A 20650-nucleotide genomic window follows, 5' to 3' on the forward strand; every position below is an offset into this window, starting at 1 on the left:
AGCGAGGACCGTGCTGCGTGCGCGATATTGTGTGTGTAGAGAGATCAGTGTGTGTGCTGGGAGTGGGAGAACGGAGAGAGAGACGGCTAAAGGAAAAAAAAGACCTAAGCGGAGAGGGGAAAAAAAACAAGAGAGCAAGCAGCTCTATTCGCCCAACGAATAGGACAAGGCCAGCCACGACTGGCTGGTCAGACGGAGTGGACTTTATTAAAAGATGTATTTTTTCCCCAGTCGTTTTATTTGATCCTGTAGGTTACTACCTACACACACTTCTTCCACGACCGTGCGGGCTTCCTGGGGAAAACAAGGCAAAGAAAACGGACACGTTGGGGATTTCAGTCGCCTGGCCGAGCTGTTGTTAGGCTAGTGGAGCTACTATTCTTTCTCATTGTAAAAAAAAAAAAAAAAAAAAAACGGCTACATGGTTGTTCGATTCCTGACTGGTTCGCCCGTATTTCCCGTTGCTTTCATCTAAACAGCGTTGGGATACAGGCTGGAGTTGGGTATTTTGTCGAACGCAAGAGTTACATTTGGGGCAAGGTAGTCTGCTAATTGTTGCCATTTTCTCCCTCGCAGCGACCGCGGCTCCATTGGTTCTCCCTCCCCCTCTTTGTCGTTCGCCTAGCTGAGCATTTCAAAGGCAGTTCTACCTTTCCAGGCATTCTTTTTTCCTTATCGTGGCCTCCTCGCTTCTCGCCGTCTCAACTGTGGAACAAAAACCCACGACACGCGTTCGACTCGGAATATAAAACAGATCCGTCGAATCGTGGCCGTGTTATGCCAAAGAAAATAGTTTTTTATTTGTTTACATATACTGTGTAGGCCCCGATTGACCGTTTACTTGCTTTTTTTTACTTTGTAAATGTTTACAGCTTGCTTCTTCACACTGTTGTTCATTTGAACGGGCAATGCGTTTGTTGCATATATAGTTTCAATTTTGTAAATATCTTTGTTTCTACCTTTTTTTATTTGCAACTTCGAAACACTATTGAGTGTTAAGACAGGGAAATTCGTCTGTTAAAGGCAAGGAAACTACCTCTGAAGAAAGGATTCTACCTTTTCCCTCCTTCCTCGGACAACTGTCACTTTTTCCCTCCCTAGTTTTGTCGCAAAAACGGCGACATTTTTCTAAAAGGCATGGAGGACCAGGCCCGCATGATGTCGGGTCTCGTCGGGCTGTCCGGACTATCTCAGGCCGACGTGGGGGACCATGACGCGGTGCGGAAGCAGCACTCCCTCGGTCAGCCGCAGCAGGACATCGGGGATATCCTCCAGCAGATCATGGCCATCACGGACGAGAGTCTCGACGAGGCCCAGGCTAGGTAACATTTTTCTGGGGGAATAGGACCGGGTGGTGTTGGGGAGAGTAGGGCTTGGGCAGATGGTTTGAATCCATGGAGACTGAAGAATCCCGGGTGAATTACCACTTCTGTCCAGGATCGGGATATTATATTTTAAACCAATACCCCCTCATGCATACCCATAATGTTCGTTATGTTGTGTAACGATAAAGCTGACCTAATCAGAAATAAAGATTGATAATTTATTTGTCCATGAAGTGGATAAGGGCGATATTGTTCTCGTGAAGAGAGGGCTCTGAATGACGACTTTCTGATATAACAAGTGATTTCAGATCAGGTACACACAGACACACAGAGACTATGTAACACACTAGTCCCAGCGCGGTGGTCGGTTAAACCAGTGGCCATTAATTCAAGCTGGTTAATTAATAGTCTCAAGTCGTTATGGTAGTTGTGTGTGTGTGTATTTCAGACAGACAGACCTCGTGTTTATGTTTGCAATACTTTACTGCTCCGTGACGTAACCTGGAGTTCCACGCTTTGGCCTTGTAATTTACACTCCATTCGCCTCGTTTCAAAACCTACATCTTGAGCACATTACATTTTCATCTGCCTGGTTTTCACACTCTGTTCATTCTCACTACCCTTCTGTAACCCACCTATCTCTTTCTGTTGTTATTCTATTCAGTTTTCTTTCCCTCCATCTATCCCTCTGTTCTACCCTCCGTATGTTTTACTCTCCCCCCCTTTGTATAAATACTCTTAACTTTGACGATCGCCCCACGGACTAATTAACTGGAATCAGTTTGCTGGGGCCGCCATGATTGATCGGTCATCACGTCATTAACGTGGAATAATGACAAAGGATCCTACCGCGACTGGAGAAGAGAAGAGGGGGTGCCCCCCCTCCCATTTGAAATGGAGATGGCCGTTTGGGGTCTGGTGTTGGGGGCGGGGGTGGTGTTTTAGTCAGCGGTTGGTGTGAGCTTGGTTATCGGCGTATTGGTGAGGGGAAACGTGGATCGAATTTCACACCGCTTGACCTCGGCGGCTGTAAATAGGCGGTTGATGGTGACCCTGGTGGCGTGAGGCCGCGAGCCGCCTGTTTCCATGTCGCTGCCCAGCGGGTGGCATTGCGAAAACATTTATATTAACATTCTCATTGCAGTTAATCTGTTACTTTAAGACCTGGCATTTCTAACTCACATTTGTCTAACGTGTTAAGAATTCTAGACTGCAATTAATAGTCTACTCGTTGGTTTATTCGTTTTTCTTGCAGACCATTACCACAAAGACTGGAATTTACAATGAATCTTTAGCTTAACAGGCCGAAATACTCCTTAGCATTACAAATATATGTACTAAACTAGGCCAAAGCAATCAACCAGTGGTGGTGTCTTGACTATGCATTAAACAGTTACCTTATACTTAGCTACCTAATGTACTATTCATTAATGACATGAGTGACACTATTAATCTATGGTGATGTTTTTTTTTTTGCTTTAATGTGTGTGGGGATGGTTTGTGTGTTGTGTGTTGTGATCATATATCGTCCTGAGATTTGTGATGTGGTCTGTCTAATCTTTTCAGTTCTATTTCTTCACTTTCTATACCTCTCATCCATGTCCATCTTCTGATCTCTCTCTCCTCTCTTCTCCCTCTCCGCCTCATTTGCATTAGATGCTTCAGACTGTAGATTTCTCTCACCATCTCTGTTCAAGTTATGGCAGGGAAAAGGGGAAATGTCTGTTTTAGCTTGGAGCCCTGGAGTCAACTCTCTTTCTACGGGATAGAATGATAGATTTTTCAGGCTCTGGGATTTGAACCAGCGAACCTTTCAGTTACTGTCCAGAGACTCCAATGCTAGGCTTCCTCCCACCTCTAATGTCTATGTATGTAGGCCCCTCTCTCCCCTTATCCCTGAATCCTCACTGCGGTCTCTCCCTCTCGCTCTCTGTCCGTCTGTAGAGATGTAGACGTATGGATTATATAGGTAGGCTGAGACCTCTAACTGGTCTTTCTTCATACTTTATATGTAAACACTTTCAGGGTGGCAAATCCGGTTATGGGATTGTCAGGGGTGTGTTAGTTTGTTTGTTACCGCATAGAGATACAAAATGTGAGAGAATGTACACGCATTTCCTGTGAACGATGTAAAATGACAGTTGAATGAGGTCTACAGCACGAAAGATGTAAAATGACAGTTGAGTCAGGTCTACAGCACGAAAGATGTAAAATGACAGTTTAGTCAGGTCTACAGCACGAAAGATGTAAAATGACAGTTGAGTCAGGTCTACAGCACGAAAGATGTAAAATGACAGTTGAGTCAGGTCTACAGCACGATAGATGTAAAATGACAGTTGAGTCAGGTCCACAGCACGAAAGATGTAAAATGACAGTTGAGTCAGGTCCACAGCACGAAAGATGTAAAATGACAGTTGAGTCAGGTCTACAGCACGAAAGATGTAAAATGACAGTTGAGTGAGGTCTACAGCACGAAAGATGTAAAATGACAGTTGAGTCAGGTCTACAGCACGAAAGATGTAAAATGACAGTTGAGTCAGGTCTACAGCACAAAATATTTAAAATGACAGTTGAGTCAGATCAACATGTGTAGATCTACAAGAAACTGGCTGCGGCTGCCCTCAGTTCAGGTCTCTCTGTTAGTCCCGTTCAGAAGTTTGAGCTGTTTGCCCATAACACAATATTTCAATTTCACATCTCAACAGTTATACAGGACTGTTTTAGCAGTACAAGAGACAAATAAGACGCCTTTCCGAAAACAAAAAAAGGATAGTCTCTTTCCAGATCTTTATTAGCCAGCTAACAGGGATGGTACCGACAGATCCAGTACCGACAGATCCGGTACCGACAGATCCAGTACCGACAGATCCGGTACCAGGCAGGCTAAGTCAGTATTGAGCACTGATAACCTATCAGCAACCAAAATCTGCACTTCACAATTACTTTCAATTCCATTAAAGCAGCTCTGCTTTATTGTCTGTTAATAGAACATTCTTACTGTCTGTGGCTTTTCCAAAATTAAGCTAGCCTCATCTTCTCTGGTTTTATTTAAATGAACTTCCCCCAGGCCTTAATAGACTATCGTCTGGTTAGGCTGTAATAGAACAATCGTAATAGGACAAACAGGAAAATGTTTTGTAATTACACAGCACAGTGTGAAAAAAAATTGATTGGGAGTGTTAACTATCTTAATTTTGTTTTAACTCACTGTAACGGGCCAAACTGACACACACATGGTGATAGACTAATACACACCCACTATTGGGGAAAGACCATACACAGACACTGTTGGGGAAAGACCATACACACAAACTGTTGGGGAAAGACCATACACACAAACTGTTGGGGAAAGACCATACACTGACACTGTTGGGGAAAGACCATACACAGACACTGTTGGGGAAAGACCATACACACACACTGTTGGGGAAAGACCATACACACACACTGTTGGGGAAAGACCATACACAGACACTGTTGGGGAAAGACCATACACTGACACTGTTGGGGAAAGACCATACACAGACACTGTTGGGGAAAGACCATACACTGACACTGTTGGGGAAAGACCATACACACACACTGTTGGGGAAAGACCATACACTGACACTGTTGGGGAAAGACCATACACAGACACTGTTGGGGAAAGACCATACACACACACTGTTGGGGAAAGACCATACACACAAACTGTTGGGGAAAGACCATACACAGACACTGTTGGGGAAAGACCATACACTGACACTGTTGGGGAAAGACCATACACAGACACTGTTGGGGAAAGACCATACACACACACTGTTGGGGAAAGACCATACACAGACACTGTTGGGGAAAGACCATACACAGACACTGTTGGGGAAAGACCATACACTGACACTGTTGGGGAAAGACCATACACAGACACTGTTGGGGAAAGACCATACACACACACTGTTGGGGAAAGACCATACACTGACACTGTTGGGGAAAGACCATACACACACACTGTTGGGGAAAGACCATACACTGACACTGTTGGGGAAAGACCATACACACACACTGTTGGGGAAAGACCATACACAGACACTGACTTTAGAGAAACAACACTGTGAAAGATTATCACACTGACCCCTGATGCTTGCTTTTAATGTTCCCTCCACTTTTTCTGAGCTGAGTACATTTCAGGTTTTCTGAGCCAAAATGTGGTGTAAACGTGCTGAAAACGATGTGCATTTTCCTCTGCACACTTCCTGTATACAATGAGGCTGTACTGATGATGCCTGGTGATCCTGCTCTGCTGATGCTAGGTCACAGAGAGTCTTGAAGCCTCGCTTGACAGCCAGTTGATCATAACGTAGCCTTCCAGAAATACCAGCCTGTCACGAGCATCGCCCCACTAAAGCCACAGCAACACCTACTTCAAGGTCTCTGAGAGAGTGACGTAACCGATTGCAGCCGATGCTATCAGCGTCAACTGCTAACTGACTAGCCATTTCATATACGTTATGCACACCGCCCTTTGACCTTCTCCACAGCCACACCACCCACTGGGCGCAGGCCAACTGAGTGATCGATGTCACGACACCAATGTGACACCTTTGCTAAGGACGTCCCACATTGGACCTACGGTTAAATATAAATCACTTCGGAGGAAAAGGTGCAAACGGCTTTTACAGTGAAATGGCTTGTTCAGTGTAGGTATACGTTCCGTGAGCCCTTTTAAACTTGAGAATGTGTGTTCAGCCGCTGGTCCTTTTGGACGAGGTGAATTAACATGTTGTGGTTGGATGAAAGAAACCACTTGACAACACAAAGTGTATTATTATTCCCTTACCAGTTGTTATTGTTATTCTTGTTATTATTACTATTCTTGTTGTCGTTGTTATGGTTACTTTTATTATTGTTGTTATTATTGTTGTTGCTATGTTATTCTCTGAAGTAGTAGTAGTAGTAATAATAAGACAATCCGGCAGTTTTTCAGGTGCTTGTCCATTGGTTTCAGGTCAATTAAAGGAGATTTGAAAGAGACACTGGTGCACTACTCTTTTGGAGTACAACACATTTATCTCCCCTGTGGCTAACTAACTTACGTTTTAGTAAGTTAGCTGACAGCATACAGCACCACGGTCTCCGGAACCGGTGGAGTGTCTGGAGGCCTGGGGAGAAAGGGGAGAACCAGTGAGGAGTTAGTATAAACTAATTGGGGAAATAGTGAACGTCTAGACAAGTTCATTCGCATGTGTAACCTGTTTTTCCTTCTGTTTTGTCCTGGTTAAGTTACACGCCATCCCATGCCGCATAGAGGGAACCAGGAATGTTATTACCGTTGAACCAGGAATGTTATTACAGTGGAACCAGGAATGTTGTTACAGTGGAACCATGAATGTTATTACAGTGGAACCAGGAATGTTGTTACAGTGGAACCATGAATGTTATTACAGTGGAACCAGGAATGTTGTTACAGTGGAACCAGGAATGTTGTTACAGTGGAACCAGGAATGTTATTACAGTGGAACCAGGAATGTTATTACAATCTGTGACTACTGTGATGGACAGTCTGTGACTACTGTGATGGACAGTCTGTGACTACTGTGATGGACAGTCTGTGACTACTGTGATGGACAATCTGTGACTACTGTGATGGACAATCTGTGACTACTGTGATGGACAATCTGTGACTACTGTGATGGACAATCTGTGACTACTGTGATGGACAATCTGTGACTACTGTGATGGACAATCTGTGACTACTGTGATGGACAATATGCACACTGAGACTTGTGAAATGACAACTCGAGACAGGAGCTTTACCTTTGTGGTGAAAGACATCTGCGTGTGGCTGGGTGTGTGTGTTTAGCGGTGGCTATGGCTAGGTTTTGAAGGGTGTTTGGCTCAGTGTTACAGCTTTGTAATCAGGCCTGTCATGTAAGACGTCTCACAGAGTTGAAGAAAAACAATGGTCCTTGTTCGTCGTCACGTCAATAGGAATTTTGTGTGTGTTGAATGTGCCTTTTTAACCCAGCGCTAGCAGAGGGTGGACAGAGTTATGTGTCCTTGCTTTCATAGTATTAGTCCTATAGCTAATCAATCTCTCTCTCTCTGTCTCTCTCTGTCTCTCTCTCTCTCTGTCTCTCTCTCTCTGTCTCTCTCTCTCTCTCTGTAACAGGAAACATGCATTAAACTGCCACAGAATGAAGCCTGCCCTCTTCAGCGTGCTGTGTGAGATCAAAGAAAAGACAGGTGAGCCGGCCAATCAGCTCCCGACTTCCTCTGCAAATGGCCTATTACAATGTCTCTCTTCACCCTCGGTGGGCCAATCCCCTACCTGAGTTACAGTGGAGAGAGGATTTGAACATCAGCACGACAGAAATGCAATGCGATGAGCTTTTCCCCCATACAAAAGAGAATCACACCCGCTCTACGTTGTACATTTCTACACATCGCTCTACGTTGTACATTTCTACACATCGCTCTACGTCAGCTCCCCTTGCCATGTTGCTGTTGTACGCCGTCATGTGATTTCATCTTTACACCTATGACCATGCGGGTCTCGTCAAGCACTAGTACCCCTGGAGAAGGGTCACGGGTTTCCGTGAGGTAGATCGGTTGAGGGCCTGCCTGACCACTGCTCATCGGTCTGTCTTCTCAGCCTGCTCCATATCAGCAACAGCCATTAGACCTCGATGGGACTGACCCGGACGTGTGCGTGTGTGTGCGTGCGTGCGGGATACACAAACAGGACTACCGTACTTCCACATCATCTGACTCCCTCCATCTTCTCTGTCCTCTTAGCTTTTAATGTCACCTTCTTTCATTTACCCCCCCCCCCCCCCCTCGCACTCTCGCTCTTTTCTTTTGATGGAATACATAATGAGAGGCATCCTGCGCTGGCTGCCATGGCGATATGTCAGTCACCCGGAGTTGCTAGCTTCCCATTGGCCAAGAGGGGCAAGGGGGAGGCCCCAGGCGGAGTGGGGGGGTTACGGTTGCCAAGGCAACTAGCTGTCTTATTTACCTAATGTCATTCACTTTGATTTTCACATTTACACTCTGAGAGAGGGCGAGGGAGGGAGGAGGGGGAGAGACGGAGGGAGGGAGGGAGGGAGGTCGGGGGGGTGTGGGGGAAGGATAGAGACAGGCAGGGAGGGGGTAGATGTGGCTAATGATGGTGTTAGTGGGGGTGTTGTCACGGTGTAGTCATTATCATCAGAAACACATGCTAGGCAGGTTCTAAATCTCTCCTCTGCCCCGCCCCCAACCCCTCCCCCCCGTCTCCATCTTCTTCTGTCAAACATTCTCTTACGTTCTCTTACCTACTTCACATGGTCCATCAGGGGGGATTATTATCTCCTCTTTACTCAGCCATCTCTTTGTCCCCTGTCAGTGTTGCTCTGCTGCGTCTGTCTCTCCCACCTTGTTCTCCTTCCTGTCCCAAGTTAGAACTGGGATCAAAATAACTTTCCCATAACAGAGACGCTGTTGTTCTCACTCTTTCTTTACTTCCCCTCCCTTGCTCCCCCTCTCTCTCCCCCTCTCTCACCCTCTCTCCAACTGTATCTGTTTTCCTGTCCTTTTCTCTCCATCCGTCTTTGTCCTCAGCCTGACCCTTTTGTCACACTATCCCTATTTCTCTCTATTTTTAATCGCCCCTCTTCCTCTCTAAATTTCTTTCACCCCCATATTTTCCTCTGCCTTTTTATCCTCCTCTTCCTCTCTTTTTCAGAGTTTTTCGGTCGCTAGAACAATCCCTCCCCTGGGCCTGTGTGATTCGGGGGAGAAAGAGGCAACTAGAAAGAGATTAATACAACGTGTCGAGAGAGAGAGAGAGAGAATTGGCGAAAGGAGGAGAAAAAAAGGAAAGGCATTTGGATTTAGAGAGAAAGAAACAAAGCGGAGCAGAGCGAGAGGAGGATTTGCGAATGGAAAGAGAGAGAGGGTGTGAGGAAGAAAAAGTATGAAAAAAAAAGGAAGAGAAAGCGACAGATTGATTGATGAGATGGAGAGAGAGGCTGTAATGACTGTGTCTATGGATTGGCAGACGGCTGATGCGCTCCAGACCCCTGGCCTTGTCAGCCTGGCCTCCTCCCCACCAGAACTCAGTCTCGCTGGGGGGACGCCCTCACCCGCTGCCCTGGCTTCGGCCTACACTGTGTGGGCCCTGGTGGTAGCTGGTAATCACAGTGGCATGGAGCTGGTTTCATAAGGAAAATAATACAGTGTAGCTGCTAACCATGTCGGCCTGTCTGGTACAGCCTGTGTATGTGAGAAGTAGAAGTGCGCCGTGTGTGTGAATGTGAGTGTCACACTGCATGGGGTGAGCTGTGTGTGTGTGTGTGTGTGTGTGTGTGTGTGTGGTTGTGGGCAGTCTGGGAGGCTGGCCCATAAACCAGACTAATTAAGGATTAATTAAAACTAATGGGACCTGGCTCCATCCTCCCCTCTCTCTCTCATTCCTTGTTTTCCTCTCTCTCCTCGCTCTTGTTTTTACACAGACTACTGGTTGATCTCTCTCTCTGCCTGTCTCTCTCTCGCTCTCTCTGCCTGTCTCTCTTTCTTACTTTCTCTCTTACTGTTTGTCTCTCTCTGCCTGTCTCTCTCTTTCTTACTTTCTCTCTTACTGTTTGTCTCTCTCTGCCTGTCTCTCTCTCTCTTTCTTACTTTCTCTCTTACTGTTTGTCTCTCTCTGCCTGTCTCTCTCTCTCTGCCTGTCTCTCTCTCTTACTGTCTCTTTCTCTCTCTCTCTTCCTGTCTCTCTGTCTGCCTCTCTCTCTTACTGTCTCTCTCTCTTACTGTCTCTCTGTCTGCCTCTCTGTCTGTCTCTCTCTCTTACTGTCTCTCTGTCTGCTTCTCTCTCTGCCTGCCTTTCTTCCTCCTTTAATATCAGTGTTTAATCATTATGAACCAAGTGATGGAATGATCTGACTGACAGACATGAGATGAGATAAAGGGGTGGAAAGAGGCGGGGCGGGTGGACAAGGGGGATTGTGTAAACTGTAATCTCAGTTAATTCTTCCCCTCTCCTTCCGCTCTCCCAAGAAACATGGGGAATCCTCTTTACGCTCTGTTAAGTGGAGCCATGTGAGACACACACACACACACACTGCATGCACACAAACACACATTCACAAAACACACATTCAAAAAACACACACACAGAGATGAAGCATGTGCGCACACATTCATTTTAGTGCACGTGTGAGACTGCGCACGCGTGAAACGAGACAGCTCTGACCGATCAGTCATTGGTGCGTGTGGTGAGGTCCGTGTTGTGTGGTGCGGTCCAGTCTGTGTGGTGCGGTCCGTGTGGTGCGGTCCGTGTGGTGCGGTCTGTGTGGTGCGGTCTGTGTGGTGCGGTCCGTGTGGTGAGGTTTATGTTGTGTTGTGTGGTGCGTGTGGTGAGGTCCATATTGTGTGGTGCGGTCCAGGCTTTGCGGCGGTCTGTGTGGTGCGGTCCGTGTTGCGTGGTCCATGTGTGGTCCGTGTAGGGCTGCACGATTTGGATAAAATACAGAATCGGGATTTCTTTGACAAATTTTTACAATTACATTTATGATTTGCAATTTTCAAACATGGATGTAAACAGCATAGATAATCTCACTTATCAATAGAGGTAATCGCCTACATGAAATCAAGTTGAAGTTCAGTGTTTTCTATTTTACACTTATTACCAATTTGAAGGTGCGGCCTGTATCAAGCTATTCGTTTGAACTGCTCATTTAGTGCAGTGGCGTCTGCAGTGTTAACTGTATCTGTGTCGTTGCCATAGCTGGTTAGGCAGAATTTCTCAACCCTTGAGGTAGCGACAGTGAAGCTGAGCATTTTAATAAACATGCTGTTGTGTATGTGGGACAATATCTTGGTGCCACTCGCTAACTTGAAGCCGGCGTCTTGGCTAGCAGTCGCAGTGTTAACTCAAACCAACACTGAAGAACCATTAAGTATTTAAAACAATTAGTCAACTTATTTAAGTAATCTACAAAAGTACCTACAGCACCCGCAAGAAAAACTGTTACAGACGTACGATGCATGCCAGCTGCCTCGCGTGAAGCTCTCTTCATTCACCTTTCCTGGAGCAAAAAATCCTGTAAGTTGGTGATTTGGAAATCGCAAATTCAATTATATTTCAATTAATTGTGTGGCCCTAGGGACTGTGTGGTGTGGTCCGGTCTGTGTTTTGGCACAAGCGAACTTGAAGGCAACTTTTAATTTTTGTTTTTTAACACTTTAAAGACCCAGTGCGGTCAAAACGAGGTTGACGACCCTGTTGTTCGGGCTACATTTCAAATCTAGTCCTACTATCGTCACCGCCCCCCATCAGGCCACCCCCCCCCACCCCCCCCAAACATACCTCATCCCCAGGTCGTTGCTGCAAAAGACAATGTGCTCTCTGTCGGCGCATCTGAAAAAATAAGAACCGCTCAACAATAATATGTAAATATGTCCTTGGGTGTCCCTGGATGAGTGAGCGGATGGCGCTGACATCATCCGTGTGACGAGGGGACACCTGTTCCTACGAGAAAGATACAATAACTAGTTGCATAAAAACATACACCTTTAGGTATGTAGTTTTAGGTATTTATTTTAGATATTTATTATTTAGTTATTTTTACTCAATTATGTTTTGTTTTGTTGCCAGTTGCTGAAAAGGTCGACGTTTTGTTTAATTCCAGTGTGGGAGGGGCCACGCATTAGTAGTGAGTGTGTGTGTGTGTGTGTGTGTCGTAGACTGTGGCCGGTTGCCAGATGTGAATGCTGTCATATTCCTCGTTGTGCGATTATAAATGTGAGCTGATCCCGGGAACTACGCTGTAATTGCCACCTAATTTGCATAACTGTGCAAATTAATGACCTCTCAAATGAGCGTTCATTTTTCACAGGGTCTTTAGTAGCTCCTTAAGAGCCGCCTTAATTAATGTGTGTGTGTGTGTGTGTGTGTGTGTGTTTGGCAGTAGGGAGATGCCAAGGAAAGCTGGCACTGCTTACATGGCAACCGCCACACAAGCCCTCCGCTACCCTATGCTACTCTCTCTCTCTCATCCCTCCATCCCCCTCTCTCCCATCCCACTAGCACTGCTCTCTTCAAACCTCTCTCTCTCTCTCTCATCCCTCCATCCCCCTCTCTCCTGTCCCACTAGCCCTGCTCTCTTCCAACCTCTCTCTCTCTCTCTCTCTCATCCCTCCATCCCCCTCTCTCCCATCCCACTAGCCCTGCTCTCTTCCAACCTCTCTCTCTCTCTCTCATCCCTCCATCCCCCTCTCTCCCGTCCCACTAGCCCTGCTCTCTTCCAACCTCTCTCTCTCTCTCTCTCTCTCTCTCTCTCATCCCTCCATCCCTCTGTCTCTCTCTGATTAGGAGGTGTGCGTGTCAGTCTTCAGTAAACACACTAACAGACGCTACTTAAACCTGATCTACTTACAACCAAGGACACACACACACACACTTTGAAGAAGGCCGTACTGTAGTTACGTGTCTCATGTCATCCTGTGTTGGGCCCATTCTCCCTTAACCATTAACCTTATTAGCCTGGTTCCCAGAAACACTTCTTCCTGGACATGTTTAGGACATTTTCTTGTATTACGCCATCAGACAGACATTTATGTAATCTGGCACATTTAGACACCTAAGGCATATTACGCCATCAGACAGACATATTTAAATACTCTGACATTTATACAACTGTCCTGTATTACGCCATCAGGTAGACATATTTAAATACTCTGACATTTATACAACTATCCTGTATTATGCCATCAGACATATACAACTATCCTGTATTACGCCATCAGATAGACATAAATAAATACTCTGACATTTATACAACTATCCTGTATTACGAAATCAGACAGACATTTAAGTAATCTGACTTATTAAGACAACTGACCTGTATTACACCATCACACTGAAATATTTATATTACCTGACACATTTATCTATTTTACATAATCTATCAGACATATTTTTCTGAGACATACTGTTAAACACATTTAAATTGCCAATCAGCACTTTAGGTCATTGTAAGACACATTCAGACCTCCAGTGAACTTGTTAATGTATATTCTCTCACATTTAAACAGCTGACCAGCGCACTCAGTGCAAATCAGGGGTTTTCAAAGGTAGAGTCTCATTGTTTGGTACCAGGCTTTCCTTAATTTGAGGGTTGAAGGAAAAGGTATTTAACTAAGTGTGAATGTTTAGAACAAGGTTTTTAAATTGTGTGTAATGTCTGCTTAGAATTTTGATTTGCTTGTTATTTTTGTTGTCACAGTTATTATTATTTTCCAGTTACTTTGGCAGTTAGAACAGAGGTTTCCATAACAATAAGGCCTTTATATTGAAATGAATGAGGATGCTCGTCCTAATAAAATACTAACTAGGCCTGGTAGAACAGAGACCGGTCTCTAGGCCTGGTAGAACAGAGACCGGTCTCTAGGCCTGGTAGAACAGAGACCGGTCACTAGGCCTGGTAGAACAGAGACCGGTCACTAGGCCTGGTAGAACAGAGACCGGTCTCTAGGCCTGGTAGAACAGAGACCGGTCTCTAGGCCTGGTAGAACAGAGACCGGTCTCTAGGCCTGGTAGAACAGAGACCGGTCACTAGGCCTGGTAGAACAGAGACCGGTCACTAGGCCTGGTAGAACAGAGACCGGTCTCTAGGCCTGGTAGAATTGGAGGATGAGATGACACCTACCGGGATAACTGAAGGAAGAGTGCCCTCTCCTGGTCATTACTGGAACAACTGAATACTGTTCTCCCACTGTCTGTCTGTCTGTCAATCTCTGTCTGTCTCTCACACTGTCTGTCTGTCACTCTGTGTCTCACTCTCTGCCTGTCTCTCACTCTGTTTATCTCATCTTGGTTCAGAAGGTTCTTTATTGTCATGAATGGATTGTTTCCACCATTGCCAAAGCAAGCTTTCATATGTGGGTGGGGTTGCCTGTCTTTTATAAGGACAGGGTTTATGTTGGTGGTGTTGCCTGTCTTTTATAAGGACAGGGTTTATGTTGGTGGTGTTGCCTGTCTTTTATAAGGACAGGCTTTATGTGGGTGGTGTTGCCTGTCTTTTATAAGGACAGGGTTTATGTTGGTGGTGTTGCCTGTCTTTTATAAGGACAGGCTTTGTGTGGGTGGTGTTGCCTGTCTTTTATAAGGACAGGGTTTATGTGGGTGGTGTTGCCTGTCTTTTATAAGGACAGAGTATGACACAATTAGCTGTGAGATCTACTATCTCTGTTTTCGCCCTAAGAAAATACACACTTTGGACTAAGCAGATCTGGACATTCTTTTTTAATAGTTTTCATTTTTTTCATTTAATTGTGTTCATTTTCAGCTTTTCCTGACCTACAGTGTTTACAGTGTTTCTTCTCTGACCATTTGTGTGATTTAGTTTTTATGACATCTTGTCTCTATAGCCAGGCTATGGTCACTGAGTCTGTGCACTGTTGTTGTCTTAGCAAGCTGTTGTGCTGTTTCCATTTCTATATTCAGAATTTAGTAACACTCAAGTTTGTGATTCTTTCTGTCTTTATTTCTCTTCTGTCTTATTCAGTCAGTCAGTAATCCGCGTGTCTCCTCTCCAGTCCTCAGTATTCGCGGGATCCAGGACGAGGACCCCCCGGATCCTCAGATCATGCGACTGGACAACATGCTGCTGGCAGAGGGCGTGTCTGGCCCGGAGAAGGGTGGGGCCTCGGCGGCAGCGGCTGCGGCTGCGGCGGCTGCAGGCGGGTCCCCGAACGACGGCAGCATAGAGCATTCAGACTACCGGGCCAAGCTGGCCCAGATCAGACAGATCTACCACTCCGAGCTGGAGAAGTACGAGCAGGTAGGCGGGAACCGGGAGCGCGCGCGGGCGCGCACGCACGCACGCATAATTGTGCGCACATGTAGTGGGTCAACACGCGCATACAGAGGGGTGTCTTCTCTCCGTACAGGCGTGCAGTGAGTTCACCAACCACGTGATGAACCTGCTGCGGGAGCAGAGCCGCACGCGGCCCATCTCTCCCAAGGAGATCGAGCGCATGGTGGGCATCATCCACCGCAAGTTCAGCTCCATCCAGATGCAGCTGAAGCAGAGCACCTGCGAGGCCGTCATGATCCTCCGATCCAGGTTCCTGGACGCCAGGTGAGACCGGGTGGGGGTGGGGCTGGGGGGGGGCACGCGACACTTTCACACGGGGTTCCTCTGTGTCTGTGTGCATGTTATCACCCCGCCCCAGCGTATCACTAACTCACCCCTTTCTCCTCTGGTCAGACGGAAGAGGCGTAACTTCAACAAGCAGGCGACGGAGGTGCTGAATGAGTACTTCTACTCCCACCTGTCTAACCCATACCCCAGCGAGGAGGCCAAGGAGGAGCTGGCCAAGAAGTGTGCCATCACCGTCTCTCAGGTCAGAGGTCAAACTGGGGTCAAACGCGGTTCACAATGGGGTCACGATGAGTTAAGGCCTTGGACACCCTCCAAGAATATGGATTCTATCCACATAATAGTATTTAATAAAATATAACGGTATTTTGGTTATTTGGGTGTTTTTAAGGGAGTTTGTCCGTTCCCATAAAAAGGCCACGGTTTGACTCCCCCCTCCTCCCTCCCAGGTGTCTAACTGGTTTGACTCCCTCCCCCTCCTCCCTCCCAGGTGTCTAACTGGTTTGACTCCCTCCTCCTCCCTCCCAGGTGTCTAACTGGTTTGACTCCCTCCTCCTCCCTCCCAGGTGTCTAACTGGTTTGACTCCCCCTCCTCCCTCCCAGGTGTCTAACTGGTTTGACTCCCTCCTCCTCCCTCCCAGGTGTCTAACTGGTTTGACTCCTCCTCCTCCCTCCCAGGTGTCTAACTGGTTTGACTCCCTCCTCCTCCCTCCCAGGTGTCTAACTGGTTTGACTCCCTCCTCCTCCCTCCCAGGTGTCTAACTGGTTTGACTCCCTCCTCCTCCCTCCCAGGTGTCTAACTGGTTTGACTCCCTCCTCCTCCCTCCCAGGTGTCTAACTGGTTTGACTCCCTCCTCCTCCCTCCCAGGTGTCTAACTGGTTTGACTCCCTCCTCCTCCCTCCCAGGTGTCTAACTGGTTTGACTCCCTCCTCCTCCCTCCCAGGTGTCTAACTGGTTTGACTCCCTCCTCCTCCCTCCCAGGTGTCTAACTGGTTTGACTCCCTCCTCCTCCCTCCCAGGTGTCTAACTGGTTTGGTAACAAGCGGATCAGGTACAAGAAGAACATTGGGAAGTTCCAGGAAGAGGCCAACCTGTACGCAGTGAAAACAGCTGTGGACGCGGCCAGTGTCTCCTCACAGGCCAGCCAGGCAAACTCCCCCGCCACGCCAAACTCGGGTACACACACCGCCCCCAACTCACACACTCACTTTGACACCACACACACAGATGTCACGCACACACACCGCCCCCAACTCACACACTCACTTTGACACCACACACACAGATGTCACGCACACACACCGCCACCAACTCACACACTCACTTTGACACCACACACACAGATGTCACGGACATACGCGGGCACAAACTCACAAGTGGATGACACACAAACGCTCATATAAAAACGGTCTTCTTCGCACTTCGCACATAACGTTTTTACTTTTACGAATCTTAATGCTAGCCTGCCCCTTTATCCCTGACCTACCAATCACTGGCCCCCTTGACATGACATCGTCCCTCCCGATTGGCCGGTCATTACACTCTGCAGGCTAGTTAGGGTTGTAGTCAGCCCAACGCAAGGCCACACCCACTTCTATTTGCTACAGACCAATGGGGAATTGTTATGTCACAGCCCTTCGCAGTTTTTCCTCCCCAGAATCCCCTGGGAAACCCTGTATGTTGATTTAAAATCCCCTGAGAAACCCTGTGTGGGTGGGTTTAGAATCCCCTGAGAAACCCTGTGGGTGGGGTTTAGAATCCCCTGAGAAACCCTGTGGGTGGGGTTTAGAATCCCCTGAGAAACCCTGTGGGTGGGTTTAGAATCCCCTGAGAAACCCTGTGGGTGGGGTTTAGAATCCCCTGAGAAACCCTGTGGGTGTGGTTTAGAATCCCCTGAGAAACCCTGTGGGTGGGGTTTAGAATCCCCTGAGAAACCCTGTGGGTGGGGTTTAGAATCCCCTGAGAAACCCTGTGGGGATAGGTTCACCCTCCCCAAAACCCAGTGAGTCCCACCCACCCCGCTGGATGTTGCCTCAGTCCTCATTCCACCCCGCCCGCACCAGACTGCGTTTTACACTGGCAGACCCATTCTGACCTTTGACCCGGCGACCCCTGCTGTTCCTCCAGGTGGATACCCAGCGCCGTGCTACACCCCTGACGGGAGGTTATGAGGAGCAGCCTGGAGGAACTCTGCCCCCCCCATTGTCTCCATGTGAGTCTGTTATTCAGGGGGGTTTCCTACTAGAATTCTATTTTTGGATGGAGTTGGTCACGACGCCTTTTACCCAAATCACGGTACGGTACAGTACCCGCCCCCCCCCACCCAGACCTTGGTGAAGTCTTGGTCTCCTCTCTCACTCCCTCCCCCATTTTGTCTTTTCCAGGTTAACAGTGGAAGGCAGGACGGCCCGGACCCCCACCCTCCCACCAAGGCACAGAGCAGTGTACACTCAGACACTTCAGACTGAGAAGTGCCCCCCTCCACCCATAATCACCCACCTGGATATCCCCTGTACCCCTCCACCCATAATCACCCACCTGGATATCCCCTGTACCCCTCCACCTGCCCAGCTTCACCCATAATCACCCACCTGGATATCCCCTGTACCCCTCCACCCATAATCACCCACCTGGATATCCCCTGTACCCCTCCACCCATAATCACCCACCTGGATATCCCCTGTACCCCTCCACCTGCCCAGCTTCACCCATAATCACCCACCTGGATATCCCCTGTACCCCTCCACCCATAATCACCCACCTGGATATCCCCTGTACCCCTCCACCCATAATCACCCACCTGGATATCCCCTGTACCCCTCCACCCATAATCACCCACCTGGATATCCCCTGTACCCCTCCACCTGCCCAGCTTCACCCATAATCACCCACCTGGATAACCCCTGTACCCCTCCACCCATAATCACCCACCTGGATATCCCCTGTACCCCTCCACCCATAATCACCCACCTGGATATCCCCTGTACCCCTCCACCTGCCCGGCTTTACCTATAATCACCCAGCTGGATATCCCCTGTACCCCTCCACCCATAATCACCCACCTGGATATCCCCTGTACACCTCCAACTGCCCCCCTCCACCCATAATCACCCACCTGGATATCCCCTGCCCCCCTTCCCTTAAACTAAATCCAGTCCTTAATAAGTCCCACCCACCTCACATACGTTCAGTTGGACCTCAAACTGAGTAATCTGCTTCCCTCCCTCATCTATCCCTTCTCCTACACCGCCTACCACCCTCTAGAGCCTCCATGACATCATCCACTATCCTACTACCACAAAGCCCTTCATTACATCATCCACTATCCTAACTCCCCAGCAACCCTCCATGACATCATCCACTATCCTAACTCCCCAGCAACCCTCCATGACATCATCCACTATCCTAACTACCCAGCAACCCTCCATGGCATCATCCACTATCCTAACTCCCCAGCAAACCTTCATGGCATTCTCACCTATCCTACCACCCCAACACCTTCCTGACGTCATCCTCTAACCTACGACCCCAATGCCCTCCGTGACGTAATCCCTTCTCTCTTACGACCCCGACACCTTGACTTCAATCCCTGACCTACGACCCCAACACATCATCCCTTCCCATCTCTCCTCCCCTCTCCCCCGTTCACACGTTGTCTGACATCACAGTCTCTTTTTCTTTCTTTTTATATTCACTCCTTTATTTTTCTCTCGTTTTTTAAAAAGATAATTTAGTCACAAATGTAGAGAGGTTTTTTCTAATACTGTTTCACAAAGACGCACCAGCCGAGTGTGTTGGAGCCCGACGTGGACTCATCATGTTACTCAAAAAGAAGAACGAAATAAAAAATGTATAACAAAAAAGTAATAAAAAAAACAGAATATGTTACTTGTCTTCCATGCATGTAGTTCTTTTTAGGTGTTTAGCAATGATTGTATTTTTTCGTTTTTGTTTTTTGACTTTTTAAAAAAAAAGTTGCTACAGAGAAAAATGTATACAACAAAAACTTCTAAATGGCAGAAAATAACCAAAAATGAATAAACACATTGTATGTCAATTATTAAGCTCAGTCTCTTGTTTCACTTTAATTCGAAATGTTGATGATCAGAATTGACAGTCCTGTGACCCAGCCACGCCCACCTCTGGCTAGACCCCAGTCACGCCCACCAGCCACGCTCGACCCCAGCCACGCCCACCGCGGGCTCTACCCCAGCCACGCCCACCGCGGGCTCCACCCCTGCCACGCCCACCGCTGGCTCCACCCCCGCCACGCTACAGAAACGAAGTGTTCCATTTCCAGTATTTTAAAGTTGAATGATTTGAGCGGACCATGTCATCTTCGGACCGGGTAATCTAAGGACCATGTCATTTTAGGTTGGCTGCTCGACTTGAGGACGTGTTGGCCTCCTTTACTGCTGTAATCCTAATGAGCTTCGCCCCTCGGGTCTTTCTTTCAGACCTGTTACTAAGTCTTCGCCCCTCTGGTCTTTCTTTTAGATGTGTTACCAAGTCTTCGCCCCTCTGGTCTTTCTTTTAGATGTGTTACCAACTCTTCGCCTCTCTGGTCTTTCTTTTAGACCTGTTACCAAGTCTTCGCCCCTCTGGTCTTTCTTTTAGACGTGTTACCAAGTCTTCGCCCCTCTGGTCTTTCTTTTAGACGTGTTACCAAGTGAGGTGGATGCATTATCTCGGCAAAGGAGAAGAGCTCACTAACACAGATTTAGACAGATTTGTGAACAATATTTGAGAGAAATAGGCCTTTTGTGTACATAGAAAAAAAGTCTTAGATCTTTGAGTTCAGCCAATGACAAATGGGGCAAAAACGAATCCCTGGTGCAACCACACCTGCTGCACCCCCGATAGTTACACTAGTGGTTGTATTGTTTCAATTACAAATTTTGCATTAGCTAGCACAGCCAGTCAAGTAACTGGTGATTGCTAACATTAGCTAGCCACTTCAATTTGCTGGACTTCTCAATAAACTAGCTAGCTTGTTATGGTTATACTGCATCTCGACATTCATGTTGAAGAGTTTGAGGAAAGGTTTACCTGTTAAGTAGGTGCCTTCTATAGAAAGTATACTATGCTCAACTATTTTGTTTTCTGCAGTGAAATCTTTTTATTACATGTTAACAATACGCATCATCCTCACATCATGTGATCATTTAGCAGGATTAACTCATGTTTCAAATGTACAT

General features: G+C 47.2%; 1 protein-coding gene across 2 annotated transcripts; it reads left to right on the plus strand.

Annotated features, from left to right (window-relative positions):
* On the plus strand, positions 1–19516 carry LOC105007772 (pre-B-cell leukemia transcription factor 1). Of its 2 annotated transcripts, XM_010866823.5 has the most exons (8): positions 2–1322; positions 7474–7547; positions 14886–15130; positions 15240–15430; positions 15560–15695; positions 16472–16628; positions 17580–17664; positions 17837–19516. In XM_010866823.5, the coding sequence occupies exons 1-7, from the start codon at positions 1138–1140 to the stop codon at positions 17621–17623; spliced, it is 1032 nt and encodes a 343-aa protein (XP_010865125.3). In that variant the 5' UTR covers positions 2–1137; the 3' UTR covers positions 17624–17664; positions 17837–19516. The 2 variants fall into 2 exon arrangements, with proteins under 2 accessions (XP_028977990.1, XP_010865125.3); XM_029122157.2 differs by lacking the exon at positions 17580–17664 and having other exon boundaries at positions 1–1322.
* The last annotated feature ends 1134 nt before the right edge of the window (positions 19517–20650 follow it).

This window comes from Esox lucius, chromosome 9 (genome assembly GCF_011004845.1).
Source record: "Esox lucius isolate fEsoLuc1 chromosome 9, fEsoLuc1.pri, whole genome shotgun sequence".
In the NCBI taxonomy this organism is placed as follows: Eukaryota; Metazoa; Chordata; class Actinopteri; order Esociformes; family Esocidae; genus Esox; species Esox lucius.

Excerpts from the sequence above, each read along its gene's own strand:
- LOC105007772 (XM_010866823.5), top strand. The coding sequence starts at position 1,138 with ATGGAGGACCAGGCCCGCATGATGTCGGGTCTCGTCGGGCTGTCCGGA. Across the intron at positions 15,431-15,559 it reads TCCAGGTTCCTGGACGCCAG|ACGGAAGAGGCGTAACTTCA; the intron begins GTGAGACCGGGT and ends TCCTCTGGTCAG. Across the intron at positions 16,629-17,579 it reads CCCCGCCACGCCAAACTCGG|GTGGATACCCAGCGCCGTGC; the intron begins GTACACACACCG and ends CTGTTCCTCCAG.